Source organism: Lipotes vexillifer, unplaced genomic scaffold (assembly GCF_000442215.2).
Source record: "Lipotes vexillifer unplaced genomic scaffold, Lipotes_vexillifer_v1.1 scaffold863, whole genome shotgun sequence".
Taxonomy (NCBI): domain Eukaryota; kingdom Metazoa; phylum Chordata; class Mammalia; order Artiodactyla; family Lipotidae; genus Lipotes; species Lipotes vexillifer.
The window spans coordinates 2428936-2442285 of NW_006788168.1; the positions used below are offsets into that span (position 1 = coordinate 2428936).

Consider the following 13350-nt stretch of genomic DNA (forward strand, 5'->3'; position numbering starts at 1 on the left):
GCCCTCCCCTCCCATCCCAGCCAGATCGAGGAAAGTAACGAACTTTGCGGCGTCTGTCCGGCCGCACAAAGTAACTTAGGTCCCACCAGGCAGGCTCTGACTCGCGCCCCGGGCCCGGAACGGGGTCGGGAAGGCTGCGGGCGCGCCGGGGATCGTGCAACCCCCTCCCGGCAGCCCTGGCCGGCCCAGGGGTGTGTCTTGTGAGGGGCGAGCGCGCCTCCCCGCTCCTCTGCCCCGGGGGGGACGGTGACCCTGAGACCCCTCCCACGCCGCCGAGGCCCCTGACCTCTCGGGCCTCGGAGCTTCTGCGGCCCCGCCTGCAGCCGGGCCGCCGCCCCCTCCCCAGGCCGGAGGTCGCGGGCGCGGCAGCCCTCACCCACCGGGGCCCGGCCGCGCGTCCTGTCCAACCTTTTGCTTTCTCTCTCTACCTTTGCCTCGGGTTTAACGCCTCAGTGAAGAAACTCTAGGGCCACAGAAACAACAGAACTATGGCAGTACTATTAATGCCTAGTGGTGAAGCGCACACAGACCAAGCGGTTCCCGAACTTTGCTTAGAATCACCTGGGAACCTTTAACCATCTTGATGCCTGGGTCGCAAACTATGCTAATTACATCGGACTGGCGATGGGGTTTTAAAGACCCCCAGGTGATTCCTGTGTGCGGCAAACCCTGGGAACCGCAGGCATAGACTCTAACGCCAGAAACTCGCAGAAACGTGTTTCTGCAAGTTTCTCTGCCTCAGTTTCCACGACTGTACAACGAGGGTGAAGATGGTACTCATAGGGTTATTGTGAGGATGAATGAATTAACATGTAAAACAGCGCAGTCACACTATGTCACTATTGTTATTTAGTGCTTAATTCATTTTAGTTTTTCCATTACTTTAGAAAGGGTGTCACTTTGATAAAGGATTTGTCTGTCACCTTTAGCTTACGAATCCTTTGGAGAATGCTCTGAATATGAGGGCCTCTCCATCATGTTTTAAATTTCTAATGAGAAAGATGTTAGCTAAAATTTTATGGGACAAAAATGTTTATATTGTTTGCCTCTTGGGTGCTGCGTAGTAACAAACTGTCAAATACTTGAGCACTTACATGTAAAGCATTTTTGGTAATCTTGGTTTGGTGTCCTTAAGAATATTAGTTGTAGATGCTGTAGCAGTCATTCACTGATGCTGTGCTTGCATACTTGCATTTCCTCCCCCCCCCTTTAAATTTAAAAAGTAACTTCCTTTCAGAACGTAAATTATTGTATTGAAAAATTGGGGTATAATGCTGGAATGATGGCGTGAGAATGATCACAGACAAACACATCTGGGACAGCCCTGTTGTCATCACCTCAAGGAATTCCTTGATGGCGAAACAGTCTATCTTTTGGGAGTTACAACTAAGGTAGCTCCCTAGGTCATGTGGTTGCCTTTGAACCCATTCATTCTCCTGACATTGGCTTGAGAAGGTTCAGCTTACCAAGGAATATAGATTCTGGACCCAAACCATCCTGAGAGATCTGGCAAACCTGAGTTTAGATAGGGAGAGGGTTGAGGGTAGAACGCCTTGGAAACTGACCTTACCTCTTGAAGATGCCATAAACTGGGGCCAGTTTGGGATTAGACATCCTGAGAGGGCTTTCATTCCGTTTAGGCCCTTCATTGGCTTCCTTGTACAGGTCATTTTCAGCTGACAAAGCACTGGACTGTCAGTGTGTGCCATTAGCCTGTCACCTGGCAGAGAAATAACTCATCCTCAAGTGATGTCTGTGACTGGCACCTTTAAACTCTGATGTTCACCTTTGTCAGGTCCACCAATTCCTAGGCGATTCTTTTTTTCTTTTTCTTTTTTTTTTAAATTTAATTTAATTTTTTATTCAGACAGAAAGTCACAAAAACTATAATCATCCTCATCAGTTCACTCAGTCCCATATAATTAATTTTTTTTCATCTTGATATTTTGTTAGCACTTTTATGAATTCATCAGTTTTCCATTAGAGTTCTAAAAATGCTTATTTATTCAGTTCAGCAGTATAAGTCAATTACCAGAAACCTGTACTTGTCAGTCTTTTCCATGAATTCCTTGAAGATGAAACCCTTTTATAGGAACATTTTTGCAAAAGCATCAGAGTACACCCAGAACTGTCTGTAAATGACAAGACTTTAAAATGACCACAGTTAAAGATTTGATGAAAGTTCATAATAATGCAATTAACAAGGAAATTTAGTTATTTCTGAGATATACATTTTAAAGTAATACCTAGAATTATGACTTATAACATTATACTAGAACATATAATATTTTTAGAAATTTCGTGTAATGTCTGAAACATTTATATTAACATATTTCCATACAAATAACCCAAAGAAAGTTTAGTATTAGTTTTTTGTTTGTTTGTTTTTTTACACTGCAGGTTCTTATTAGTCATCAATTTTATACACATCAGTGTATACATGTCAATCCCAATTGCTCAATTCAGCACACCACCATCCCCACCCCACCGCGGTTTTCCCCCCTTGGTGTCCATACATTTGTTCTCTACACCTGTGTCTCAACTTCTGCCCTGCAAACCGGTTCATCTGTACCATTTTTCTAGGTTCCACATACATGCGTTAATATATGATATTTGTTTTTCTCTTTCTGACTTACTTCACTCTGTATGACAGTCTCTAGATGCCTCCAAGTCTCAATAAATGACTCAATTTCGTTCCTTCTTATGGCTGAGTAATACTCCATTGTATATATGTACCACAACTTCTTTATCCATTCATCTGTTGATGGGCATTTAGGTTGCTTCCATGACCTGGCTATTGTAAATAGTGCTGCAGTGAACATTGGGGTACATGTGTCTTTTTGAATTATGGTTTTCTCTGGGTATATGCCCAGTAGTGGGATTGCTGGATCATATGGTAATTCTATTTTTAGTTTTTTAAGGAACCTCCATACTGTTCTCCATAGTGGCTGTATCAATTTACATTCCCACCAACAGTGCAAGAAGGTTCCCTTTTCTCCACACCCTCTCCAGCATTTATTGTTTGTAGATTTTCTGATGATGCCCATTCTAACTGGTGTGTGGTGATACCTCATTGTAGTTTTGATTTGCATTTCTCCAATAATGGGTGACGTTGAGCAGCTTTTTATGTGCTTCTTGGCCATCTATATGTCTTCTTTGGAGAAATGTCTATTTAGGTCTTCAGCCCATTTTTGGATTGGGTTGTTTGTTTCTTTAATATTGAGCTGCATGAGCTGTTTATATATTTTGGAGATTAATCCTTTGTCCGTTGATTCTTTTGCAAATATTTTCTCCCATTCTGAGGGTTGTCTTTTTGTCGTCTTTATGGTTTCCTTTGCTGTGCAAAAGCTTTGAAGTTTCATTAGGTCCCATCTGTTTATTTTTGTTTTTATTTCCATTGCTCTAGGGGGTAGATCAAAAAAGATCTTGCTGTGATTTATGTCAAAGAGTGTTCTTCCTATGTTTTCCTCTAAGAGTTTTATAGTGGCTGGTCTTACATTTAGATTTTGAATCCATTTTGAGTTTATTTTTGTGTATGATGTTAGGGAGTTTTCTAATTTCATTCTTTTACATGTAGCTGTCCAGTTTTCCCAGTGCCACTTATTGAAGAGACTGTCTTTTACCCATTGTATATCTTTGCCTCCTTTGTCATAGATTAGTTGACCATAGGTGTGTGAGTTTATCTCTGGGCTTTCTATCTTGTTCCATTGATCTATGTTTCTGTTTTTGTGCCCGTACCGTATTGCCTTGATTACTGTAACTTTGTAGTATAATCTGAAGTCAGGGCATCTGATTCCTCCAGCTCCGTTTTTTTCCCTCAAGACTGCTTTGGCTATTCGGGGTCTTTTATGTCTCCATACAAGTTTTAAGATTCTTTGTTCTACTTCTGTAAAAAAATGCCATTGGTAATTTGATAGGGATTGCGCTGAATCTGTAGATTGCTTTGGGTAGTATAGTCATTTTCACAACATTGATTCTTCCAGTACAAGAACATGGTATATCTCTCCATCTGTTGGTATCATCTTTAATTTCTCTCATCAGTGTCTTATAGTTTTCTGCATACAGGTCTTTTATTTCCCTAGGTAGGTTTATTCCTAGGTATTTTATTCTTTTTGTTGCAGTGGTAAATGGGAGTGTTTCCATAATTTCTCTTTCAGATTTTTCATCATTAGTGTATAGGAATGCAAGAGATTTCTGTGCATTAATTTTGTATCCTGCAACTTTACCAAATTCATTGATTAGCTCTAGTAGTTCTCTGGTGGCATCTTTAGGATTCTCTATGTATAGTATCATGTCATCTGCAAACAGTGACAGCTTTACTTCTTCTTTTCCAATTTGTATTCCTTTTATTTCTTTTTCTTCTCTGATTGCCGTGGCTAGGACTTCCAAAACTATGTTGAATAAGAGTGGTGAGAGTGGACACCCTTGTCTTGTTCCTGATCTTAGAGGAAATGCTTTCAGTTTTTCACCATTGAGAATGACGTTTGCTGTGGGTTTGTCGTATATGGCCTTTATTATGTTGAGGTAGGTTCCCTCTATGCCCACTTTCTGGAGAGTTTTTATCATAAATAGGTGTTGAATTTTGTCAGAAGCTTTTTCAGCGTCTGTAGAGATGATCATATGCTTTTTATTCTTCAGTTTGTTAATATGGTGTATCACATTGATTTGCGTATATTGAAGAATCCTTGCATTCCTGGGATAAATCCCACTTGATCGTGGTGTATGATCCTTTTAATGTGTTGTTGGATTCTGTTTGCTAGTATTCTGTTGAGGATTTTTGTATCTATATTCATCAGTGATATTGGTCTGTAATTTTCTTTTTTTTTGTAGTATCTTTGTCTGGTTTTGGTATCAGGGTGATGGTGGCCTCATAGAATGAGTTTGGGAGTGTTCCTTCCTCTGCAATTTTTTGGAAGAGTTTGAGAAGGATGGGTGTTAGCTCTTCTCTAAATGTTTGATAGAATTCACCTGTGAAGCCATCTGGTCCTGGACTTTTGTTTGTTGGAAGATTTTTAATCACAGTTTCAATTTCAGTGTTTGTGATTGGTCTGTTCATATTTTCTATTTCTTCCTGATTCAGTCTTGGCAGTTTGTGCATTTCTAAGAATTTGTCCATTTCTTCCAGATTGTCCATTTTATTGGCATAGAGTTGCTTGTAGTAATCCCTCATGATTTTTTGTTTTCTTTGTTTGTATTTCATTTATTTCTGCTCTGATCTTTATGATTTCTTCTCGTCTGCTAACTTTGGGTTTTGTTTGTTGTTCTTTCTCTAGTTCCTTTAGGTGTAAGGTTAGATTGTTTATTTGAGATTTTTCTTGTTTCTTGAGGTAGGCTTGTATAGCTATAAACTTCCCTCTTAGAACTGCTTTTGCTGCATCCCATAGGTTTTGGATTTGTTTATCTTCTCAAAGAACCAGCTTTTAGTTTTATTGATCTTTGCTATTGTTTTCTTTGTTTGTATTTCATTTATTTCTGCTCTGATCTTTATGATTTCTTCTCGTCTGCTAACTTTGGGTTTTGTTTGTTGTTCTTTCTCTAGTTCCTTTAGGTGTAAGGTTAGATTGTTTATTTGAGATTTTTCTTGTTTCTTGAGGTAGGCTTGTATAGCTATAAACTTCCCTCTTAGAACTGCTTTTGCTGCATCCCGTAGGTTTTGGATCATCGTGTTTTCATTGTCATTTGTCTCTAGGTATGTTTTTGATTTCCTCTTTGATTTCTTCAGTGATCTCTTGGTTATTTAGTAACATATTGTTTAGCCTCCATGTGTTTGTGTTTTTTACGTTTTTTTCCCTGTAATTTATTTCTAATCTCATAGCGTTGTCAGAAAAGATGCTTGATATGACTTCAATTTTCTTAAATTTACTGAGGCTTGATTTGTGACCCAAGATGTGATCTATCCTGGAGAATGTTCCGTGCGCACTTGAGAAGAAAGTGTAATCTGCTGGTTTTGGATGGAATGTCCTATAAATATCAATTAAATCTGTCTGGTCTGTTGTGTCATTTAAAGCTTCTGTTTCCTTATTTATTTTCATTTTGGATGATATGTCCATTTGTGTGAGGTGTTAAAGCCCCCCACTATTATTGTGTTACTGTTGATTTTCTCTTTTATAGCCATTAGCAGTTTCCTTATTATTGAGGTGCTCTCCTAGGCAATTCTTAACAAGAAAAAATCCATGTAATTCCTTTTAGTAAGCTGTTTCATATTCAGCCTAAGATCAACCTATTTTTGAATATTTTGCCAGAGGCTGAGAAAAGGTGACATTAAACACGGCTTCATGTGTATATTGCATGAAGGCACTGAGTGATTCAGGGATGAAAGCAACGTGGCCCTACCTCTCAAAACTACCCAACTGGACCTGGCATTCCTTTAGAACACTTGCTCTTAGTGCCCGTAGAAGCCAGAGCAGCTGGCTTACAAAATAATTGGAAACTTCATCTGTTCGGGTTGCCCCAGGAACTCAGCAGAAGAAAGGCCCGGTGCTTTCCTGAGCTCCTTCACGTGGATCTTCACAGCAGCCCATGGCAGCAGCCTCTCCTCAGGGCTTTTCTGCTCATTTTCAGTTTCTGAAATTCATATATCTGGAGCTGGAATGTAGGCAATTATTATTTTTTTAAGTAAAATAGGAATTCTCTTTATCAGCCTCGCAAGAGAATGCCACATTAGTGGTTAAAGCATATTTGATGGACATAAAAAATTTCAACTTTCCATTCAAACTTAGAAAAAATGAAGCTTGAGGGCAGTGGAAAGATTGCTGCTGGCCTTCAAGGGACTGTAAATCGTCCATGGACTTGTGATCTTTTTTGTAATTTTTAATTCATAATAATAGCTATGTCAAAATTGAGAAAAACCTAGAAATAATGTTGCTTTCTTTCTGGCCTAACTAGGTGGCCAGCTAGTCCAAAGGCCACGGGAGGGGACTGCCTCCCAGCTTCGCTCTTTCCCCCTCACGTACAGTTCACGCAAGAACATCCACTTTTTAGGGACTGGCTTGAGCTCTGAGGAAGACTTTTGGACCCACCGAAGCATTTACTTCAAATCCACTCTGGTCTTTGATTTATTATCTTCTGAGCAGTTATGACCCACTACCTCAGGACTGAAGTTTGCAGGCATGTAAAACCCTTCAGGAAAGTGAAAATCAGATTTACCAAGGGTTTGCAGCTGCCTGTCACTGCCTGGCATTTCCTGTCTGTAATGCTCTGGGTGCTTTTGGATATGGATACAAGTGTTGCAACTAGATAGTAGGTGTTTCCTCCTCAAAGCCACCTCTGCCGGGACATCCAGCCCTGCCCACTGCACTCATTTTCTCTTCTTCCCTCCTGTAGTATCAAAACCTCAAAGGAGAGGAGCTAACATTCTAATTCACAGTGTGGTAAAATGGTGAGGTTTTGCCTAAAATGTTGACTCTTCCATGATTATTTACCTTTAGCAGGAAAAAATATCTCAGTATTCAACTTGACTTAATAAACATTTACTGAGTTCCTACTAAGTGGCAAACACTAGGCTAGGAACTCAGTCTTCTTTATCATAGAAGCTTTTTTCATTTCGTAAAAAAAAAAAAAAAAAAGATTTAAGAAGCCACATGCTCAGTTTTGCCTGCTCTTTGCCAGTGTCTATATACTGGACTAGATCTTGGGGCTACAAAGTTAACTAAAACTGTTTCTGCCCTCAGGATGCCCTAGACTGGTGGTAACATAAAGCGAAGCAGAAGGAACTGAATGTGAAAGATAGAAGTGATGTGGTTTTTGAGCCCAGAGGAAAGAGTCATTGGTTCAGATGCATTTATGGAAGGCTTCAAAGAGGAGGTGGCTTCTAGACTGGGCCTTGAAGAATGAGGAGGGATGAGGATAGATTTGGGTGAGGGATTTCAGAGATGAAGCTCTTGTGGGAGAGGAACATGGAAAGGACGTTTAGTGTCTGATAATAGAGGGTCTTCAGTGCTTTGCTAAATTAATTCATTTATGAAATATTTATTGAGTGCTTACCTGTTGACAGGCACTGGGGTTACAGCGGAGAATGCATACACCGGACAGCAAATAACGTCCCTGTGCTCATTCTACTGGCAGGAGGCAGAATATCTAGAAGGTCATAAGTACTGTTGCTAAAAATAAAGCAGGTTAAGGGGTTTTGGGGTGGGGGATTGCTATCTTACATAGGGTGGTCTTGCTTATTTTTAGGTTGACTGAATCTTCTGAAGGTTTTTGTGGAGGGGAGCGGCCTGAGCCTACCTATATTTCTGGAAGAATAATTTGGGAGGCGATTGGATGGGAGGGTTAGAGATGGGGAACAGGGAGAGTATTAAGAAGGCTATAATTAGGGGGCAGGCGAGAGAGAATAGAAATTGAAGGAGGGAATAGTCGTGACATGACAGGCACTGGTCAATGTCATAAAAAGTGAGACTAGGAAGTGAAAAAGGTGGAGAAATTGAGGATGTTATTTTTGCAGTAATCTTAGGTAATGATGTCATTTACCAACAGGAGAGAAGTTGAGTAGTTTTGAGAGAGAAGGAGCAGTTGACAGTGAATGTGCTGTGAGGTCCAAGAAGCAGCTGGAAATTTATGAAACACTCAGGAGAGAGGTCAGGACCGAAGTGGTGTGTCCGGGTGATTAGGATAGAGATAGGGTATAGTCCTCTCTCCCCTTCCTGAGTCTCTGGCTTTTGTGTGAATCTCTCAGCCTTCAGAGCTTTGGGGTCATGTGCACTTTTAGACGTGGTTAATACTTTCGTGTTTCCTGATCTTGGCTTTAAAAAAGAAAGAAAAAATGATAAACATTAACGGAAAAATATAATAGATTGGATTTTTATTCATAAACAGAATTTAAAGTTGGAATAATGGAGACATGAAAATGAGCCTAAAAGGACAAAATATTGCCAATTAATACATTTTGTGGTGTTTTAAAGCAGCCATCCTCACCTTTCATAATAGCTGATGGGGTTAGATGAGTAGGAAATTGAAGTGAGGATAAATGGAATGCCGTCAGGGTCCCTCCTGCCATCGAGTGAGGTCCAGAAAGCACATTTCCTGCTCGTCAGTCATTGTCGTGCCCCACCTCTCATTCTGTGTAACTACTTTTTAAACTTTTTGTCTAAGCAATTTTGCTAGTTATCTCCGTTTCATAGTAAGATGCCTCCATCTTAGTATTTTCTGTAAAGCTTAAAAAAATAAATGTGCTGGGTTCAAATTAAGGTAAGTCTTTGCAACAATCTAAAAATAAAATATTGTGGTGTCATGAATTTGAAGGTAAGTGCTTTAGACTCTGAAGTGTGCATTAGTTGCTTCCGGTAGAAAATAATTGTCAGGTGGCTCACTTACAAGTCTATTAATATACGCACACAGCAGCACTCACGTCTCCCTGGGGGTATGCGGTATTGTGAAGATTAGGAACGGTGGAGAAGGCTTTTATGGGAACTGGTGCATTGGGGGACCTCTACTTTATTTTACTTTGACCCTGTAATGTACATAGCTTCTTACCTTTCTTTTTTTTTTTTTTTTTTGGCGTCTTACCTTTCATGATGGTGATAATTTTTACTAAATTTGGAGATCGTTTTTTTTTTTTTTGCAGTACGCGGGCCTCTCACTGTTGTGGCCTCTCCCGTTGCGGAGCCCAGGCTCCAGACGCGCAGGCCCAGCGGCCATGGCTCATGGGCCCAGCCGCTCCGCAGCGTGTGGGATCCTCCCAGACCGGGGCACGAACCCGCGTCCCCTGCATCGGCAGGCGGACTCTCAACCACTGCGCCACCAGGGAAGCCCTGGAGATAGTTTTTATTATACTTTTTGTTTTAATTGGTTTTATAATTTACAATTATAGTTTGCTGCCAAAATCATATTTCCTTTACTTCTTGTGGCAAATCATTATGGTCAGTACAATACTCCTATTTTATGGTTTAGGAAACTGGGGTATTTCACTCAGATCAGTATTTCCTTCTCAGTGTGTCAAGACATTGTGGGACTTCATTAGCGGGTTGTTTCCAGCACAGACTCACTGTGAGAAACTTAAATAGTTATCCCCAAATAAAAATGGTAAAAGCTACTTTCAGTTGAATTCTGGGTTTTGAGTATATACTTCAGAAAGGACTGTTTTGCTTTTTTGGGGGTCTGACCTTATTTTTTTCCGACTTAAAGTGTTACATTGACTATTATTCTTATTTTATCTTTTTCTCTCCTGAACTTTCTTCACTGTTTCCAACTTTCTTCTTGCTACTTTGTATTCTACAGCAGTTTCTATTCTGAATTTTGACATATTGATGATTTATATGGAGAAGGTGTGATGAGAAAAGATGAATATATAAAGGACTTTTTTTATTAAAACTTTTTTTACAAAGTATTAAACATATACAGAAATAGAGTAACACAGCGAGTCCCATATATTCAGATTCAACAGTTGTTGACTACTACCACATTTGCTTTGTCTCTCCCTTATTTATAAAGTAAACCTCAGACTAAGCTCTTAAATCTCTCATACATCAGTTTTCATCTCTAAAAAAATACATAAATGCAACGCCAGTATCATACCTAGCAAAATTAACACTAATTCTTTGATATTATCAGTTCTTCAGTCCATAATCAAATTTCCTGGTTCTTAGAAATGTCTTTTTACAGTTGATTTGTTCAAATCCACATCAGATAAGTTCCACACATTACATTTGGTTAAAGACCAATGTTTAAAGTAGGTGGTTGTTAAGGAGTCACCTGGGGAAGCTCTTACTGACCTTCCAACAATTTTATTTTCAGCTCCCTATAAGCTTCCTCCTTTCTCTTTTATTCCAAACTATGTTTTTTTCTTTCTTTCTTTTGGGGAAGTGTGGAGGAGAACCCCCCATTTGATATCTTACAATTGAGAAATGTAACATTTGTTTCAGAAATAAATACTTGAAATACTAACCTAAAAATTTGCTAGTCCTGTAATGAATGGTTCACAGAGGGTCTTAGCAGTGAGCTTTCAATATCCTTGTAACACCTAACGATATGTAATTGTCCCAAATCACTGAATATAATACTAGAATCGTTTTGAGTATGATGCACTGCTGTGTCTGCCTATCCTAGTATAATTCTACCTCGGACGTCACAACCAAGTGCCTTTCTCAGCTTTTGGAGTGGAAATGGTTGAATGGCTATCAGAATACCTTCCCCTAGCTGTTGCTTAATCTTAGTTTAAACCGGATTTACTAGTTTCCAAGCTAAGCTTGAAAATTTATATTGTTTTTCTGGGACAGGTTAGCCTTTTTAAATTCAACTCATCTGGAGAGAGATATACAAATAGTTTTGTATTAAAGAGATTGCTAAGTCTTTTTAACATTGTATTGGAATTGATCTCATCAATATTTTAGTTTTTGAAAAAGAACATAGAACAATATAAAAAAATCTTAGTATGAAATTGACACTGCAACTTGTTAAAAAAAAATAACTTGACACTAGAAGTCCCTTTCTGGTTTTAAGCCAGGCATTATTGACCAAAAAGTTGTAATCCTCTGTCAGGGCTTGCACATACAACTGTGCACATCAAAGGGTTGGGGCATTCATAGGAGAGTCAGCTTGTATGCTAGGACAGTTTCTGACTGAGTGCAGTAAAGTGTCTTGAGAAAGGAGCACCTGTGTCTAGCTTTACAAAGGGTTTGTGGAGCTAGCTGGGGTACTGTGGCCTGTGCTTCAGACTCTATTTAGAAATGAATATTTGTGGAAGTAATCAGATTAAGAAGAACATGTCCAGATATCTCATCTTATGTGAGATTATCTCATAATTTAGCATTCGCTTTTTGGCAGTCTGTTATATGACACAGAGCCCACAGTTAAAGGTAGGTAAAAATTGGGCTGGTGAAGTGAAAAAAACATTGAAGTTTATGAACTTCATATTTTATATATAGAAGAGCCTATTTATTTTATTTTACATATGCATTTCTAGCCCATTTATGTTTCCCAGCCCAATAATTTATAAAAAGCAAATAGAAGGGGAGTAGGCTGCTATAGTTAAATAGCTAGCAGAAGCAGTAAGTGGTAGCTGATACCAGATGACCAATGGTAGAGATGGAAATTTTAAATTTTGAAGAAATAGATGTAGGATCCTGAACAAACTCAGAAAACCACTTTAGATTGTTTTCGAGTTGGTAAATGAAGAGACATTCCTAGCTCAGAAACATCTAAGGAGAGTACTGTTTTGCCACGAAATGCAGTCACTGGTATTCATGATAATGATGCCGAGTTATCAGAAAATGTTCAATAGAATGTACCAAGACCTCTTTAATGAAGGAGGTTTGTAATGTATTTTAGAAAGCCTTTTATCAATAGCTAAAATTTCTCAGAATGTTGGCACTTAGACAACGGCTGGCATAGTTATCTACTTAAAAATGTGCTGCCTAAGACCCAAGAGGGAAGATATGGGAACATATGTATATGTATAACTGATTCGCTTTGTTATAAAGCAGAAACTAACACACCATTGTAAAGCAATTATACTCCAATAAAGATGTAAAAAAAAAAAAAGTGCTGCTTAGATATCTTTGTTGCCGATCAAGTTCACCTATGGAGACCACTTTTTTTTTTTGATGTTGCCAGAGTAGTGAGGTTTTCTAGTCCAGTCATATTTAGGAAATGTTTCTAGAAAAGGGATTTGGGGCAAAAAAATATATAAAAATATTTGCTATAAATTTTCCATTTGTGGTGTCTGATATATAGTAAACAAATATTTGTTGTCTGTAGAGGTGCTTAATTCTTGCTAAAAAAAAAAAATTAGCTTATCCAACCCAAAGTTTTACGAGCTGTGAAATTTGCATTTGAAAGAAATCTCTTAAGCTGTAAAAATATAATATTTTATACTTGTTGAATTATAGACTGAAGACTTTAAGCGACAGATCAAGAGAAGCTAAAGGAAAAAACAAACCCAGGTAAGCTTGTGCTGATTTAATTTACTATGACTTAAATTTCATACAACTTTTGGTTGTAGTCATGATAGTATAATTACTTTAATGGATTTTATATCTGTTGAATGCATCTGACTAAACAATTTATTGATTCTTTCTAAATTTTGTAAAACTGGAAATTTTTCTGATAAAATTGTAAAATGGTTGAAAAAATGGTGACATGTAATTGTTTTACTCCATGACAGTCAGTGGCTATTTGATCACAATTAATCATTTTTATTTGTATATTAAGAGCACAGTAAAAGTTCTCCATTATTGAGAAGCAAATTGATAATGAAACAGTACTTGGCAAGTGAGCCTCTTTAGCTGTGTTATCTGTTTTATATGAAAACACTAGTATAATTTGTGCAGTTTTTTCATTTTTAATAAAGTAAAGCACATGACCAAATTTCACTTTAAACCTAGAGATGAGGAGCTTTTAAAAAAATTTCTTGTT

The 13350-nt window shown here is 38.5% G+C and overlaps 1 protein-coding gene across 1 annotated transcript in view; it reads left to right on the forward strand.

Moving 5' to 3' along the window:
• Nucleotides 1–13350, forward strand: part of DTNBP1 (dystrobrevin binding protein 1) — a 121635-nt gene that overhangs the window by 354 nt on the left and 107931 nt on the right. Inside the window, exon 2 of the mRNA XM_007461269.1 lies at nucleotides 12825–12878. Within this exon, the coding sequence (XP_007461331.1) occupies nucleotides 12825–12878 (54 nt within the window). The remainder of the gene's footprint in view (nucleotides 1–12824; nucleotides 12879–13350) is intronic.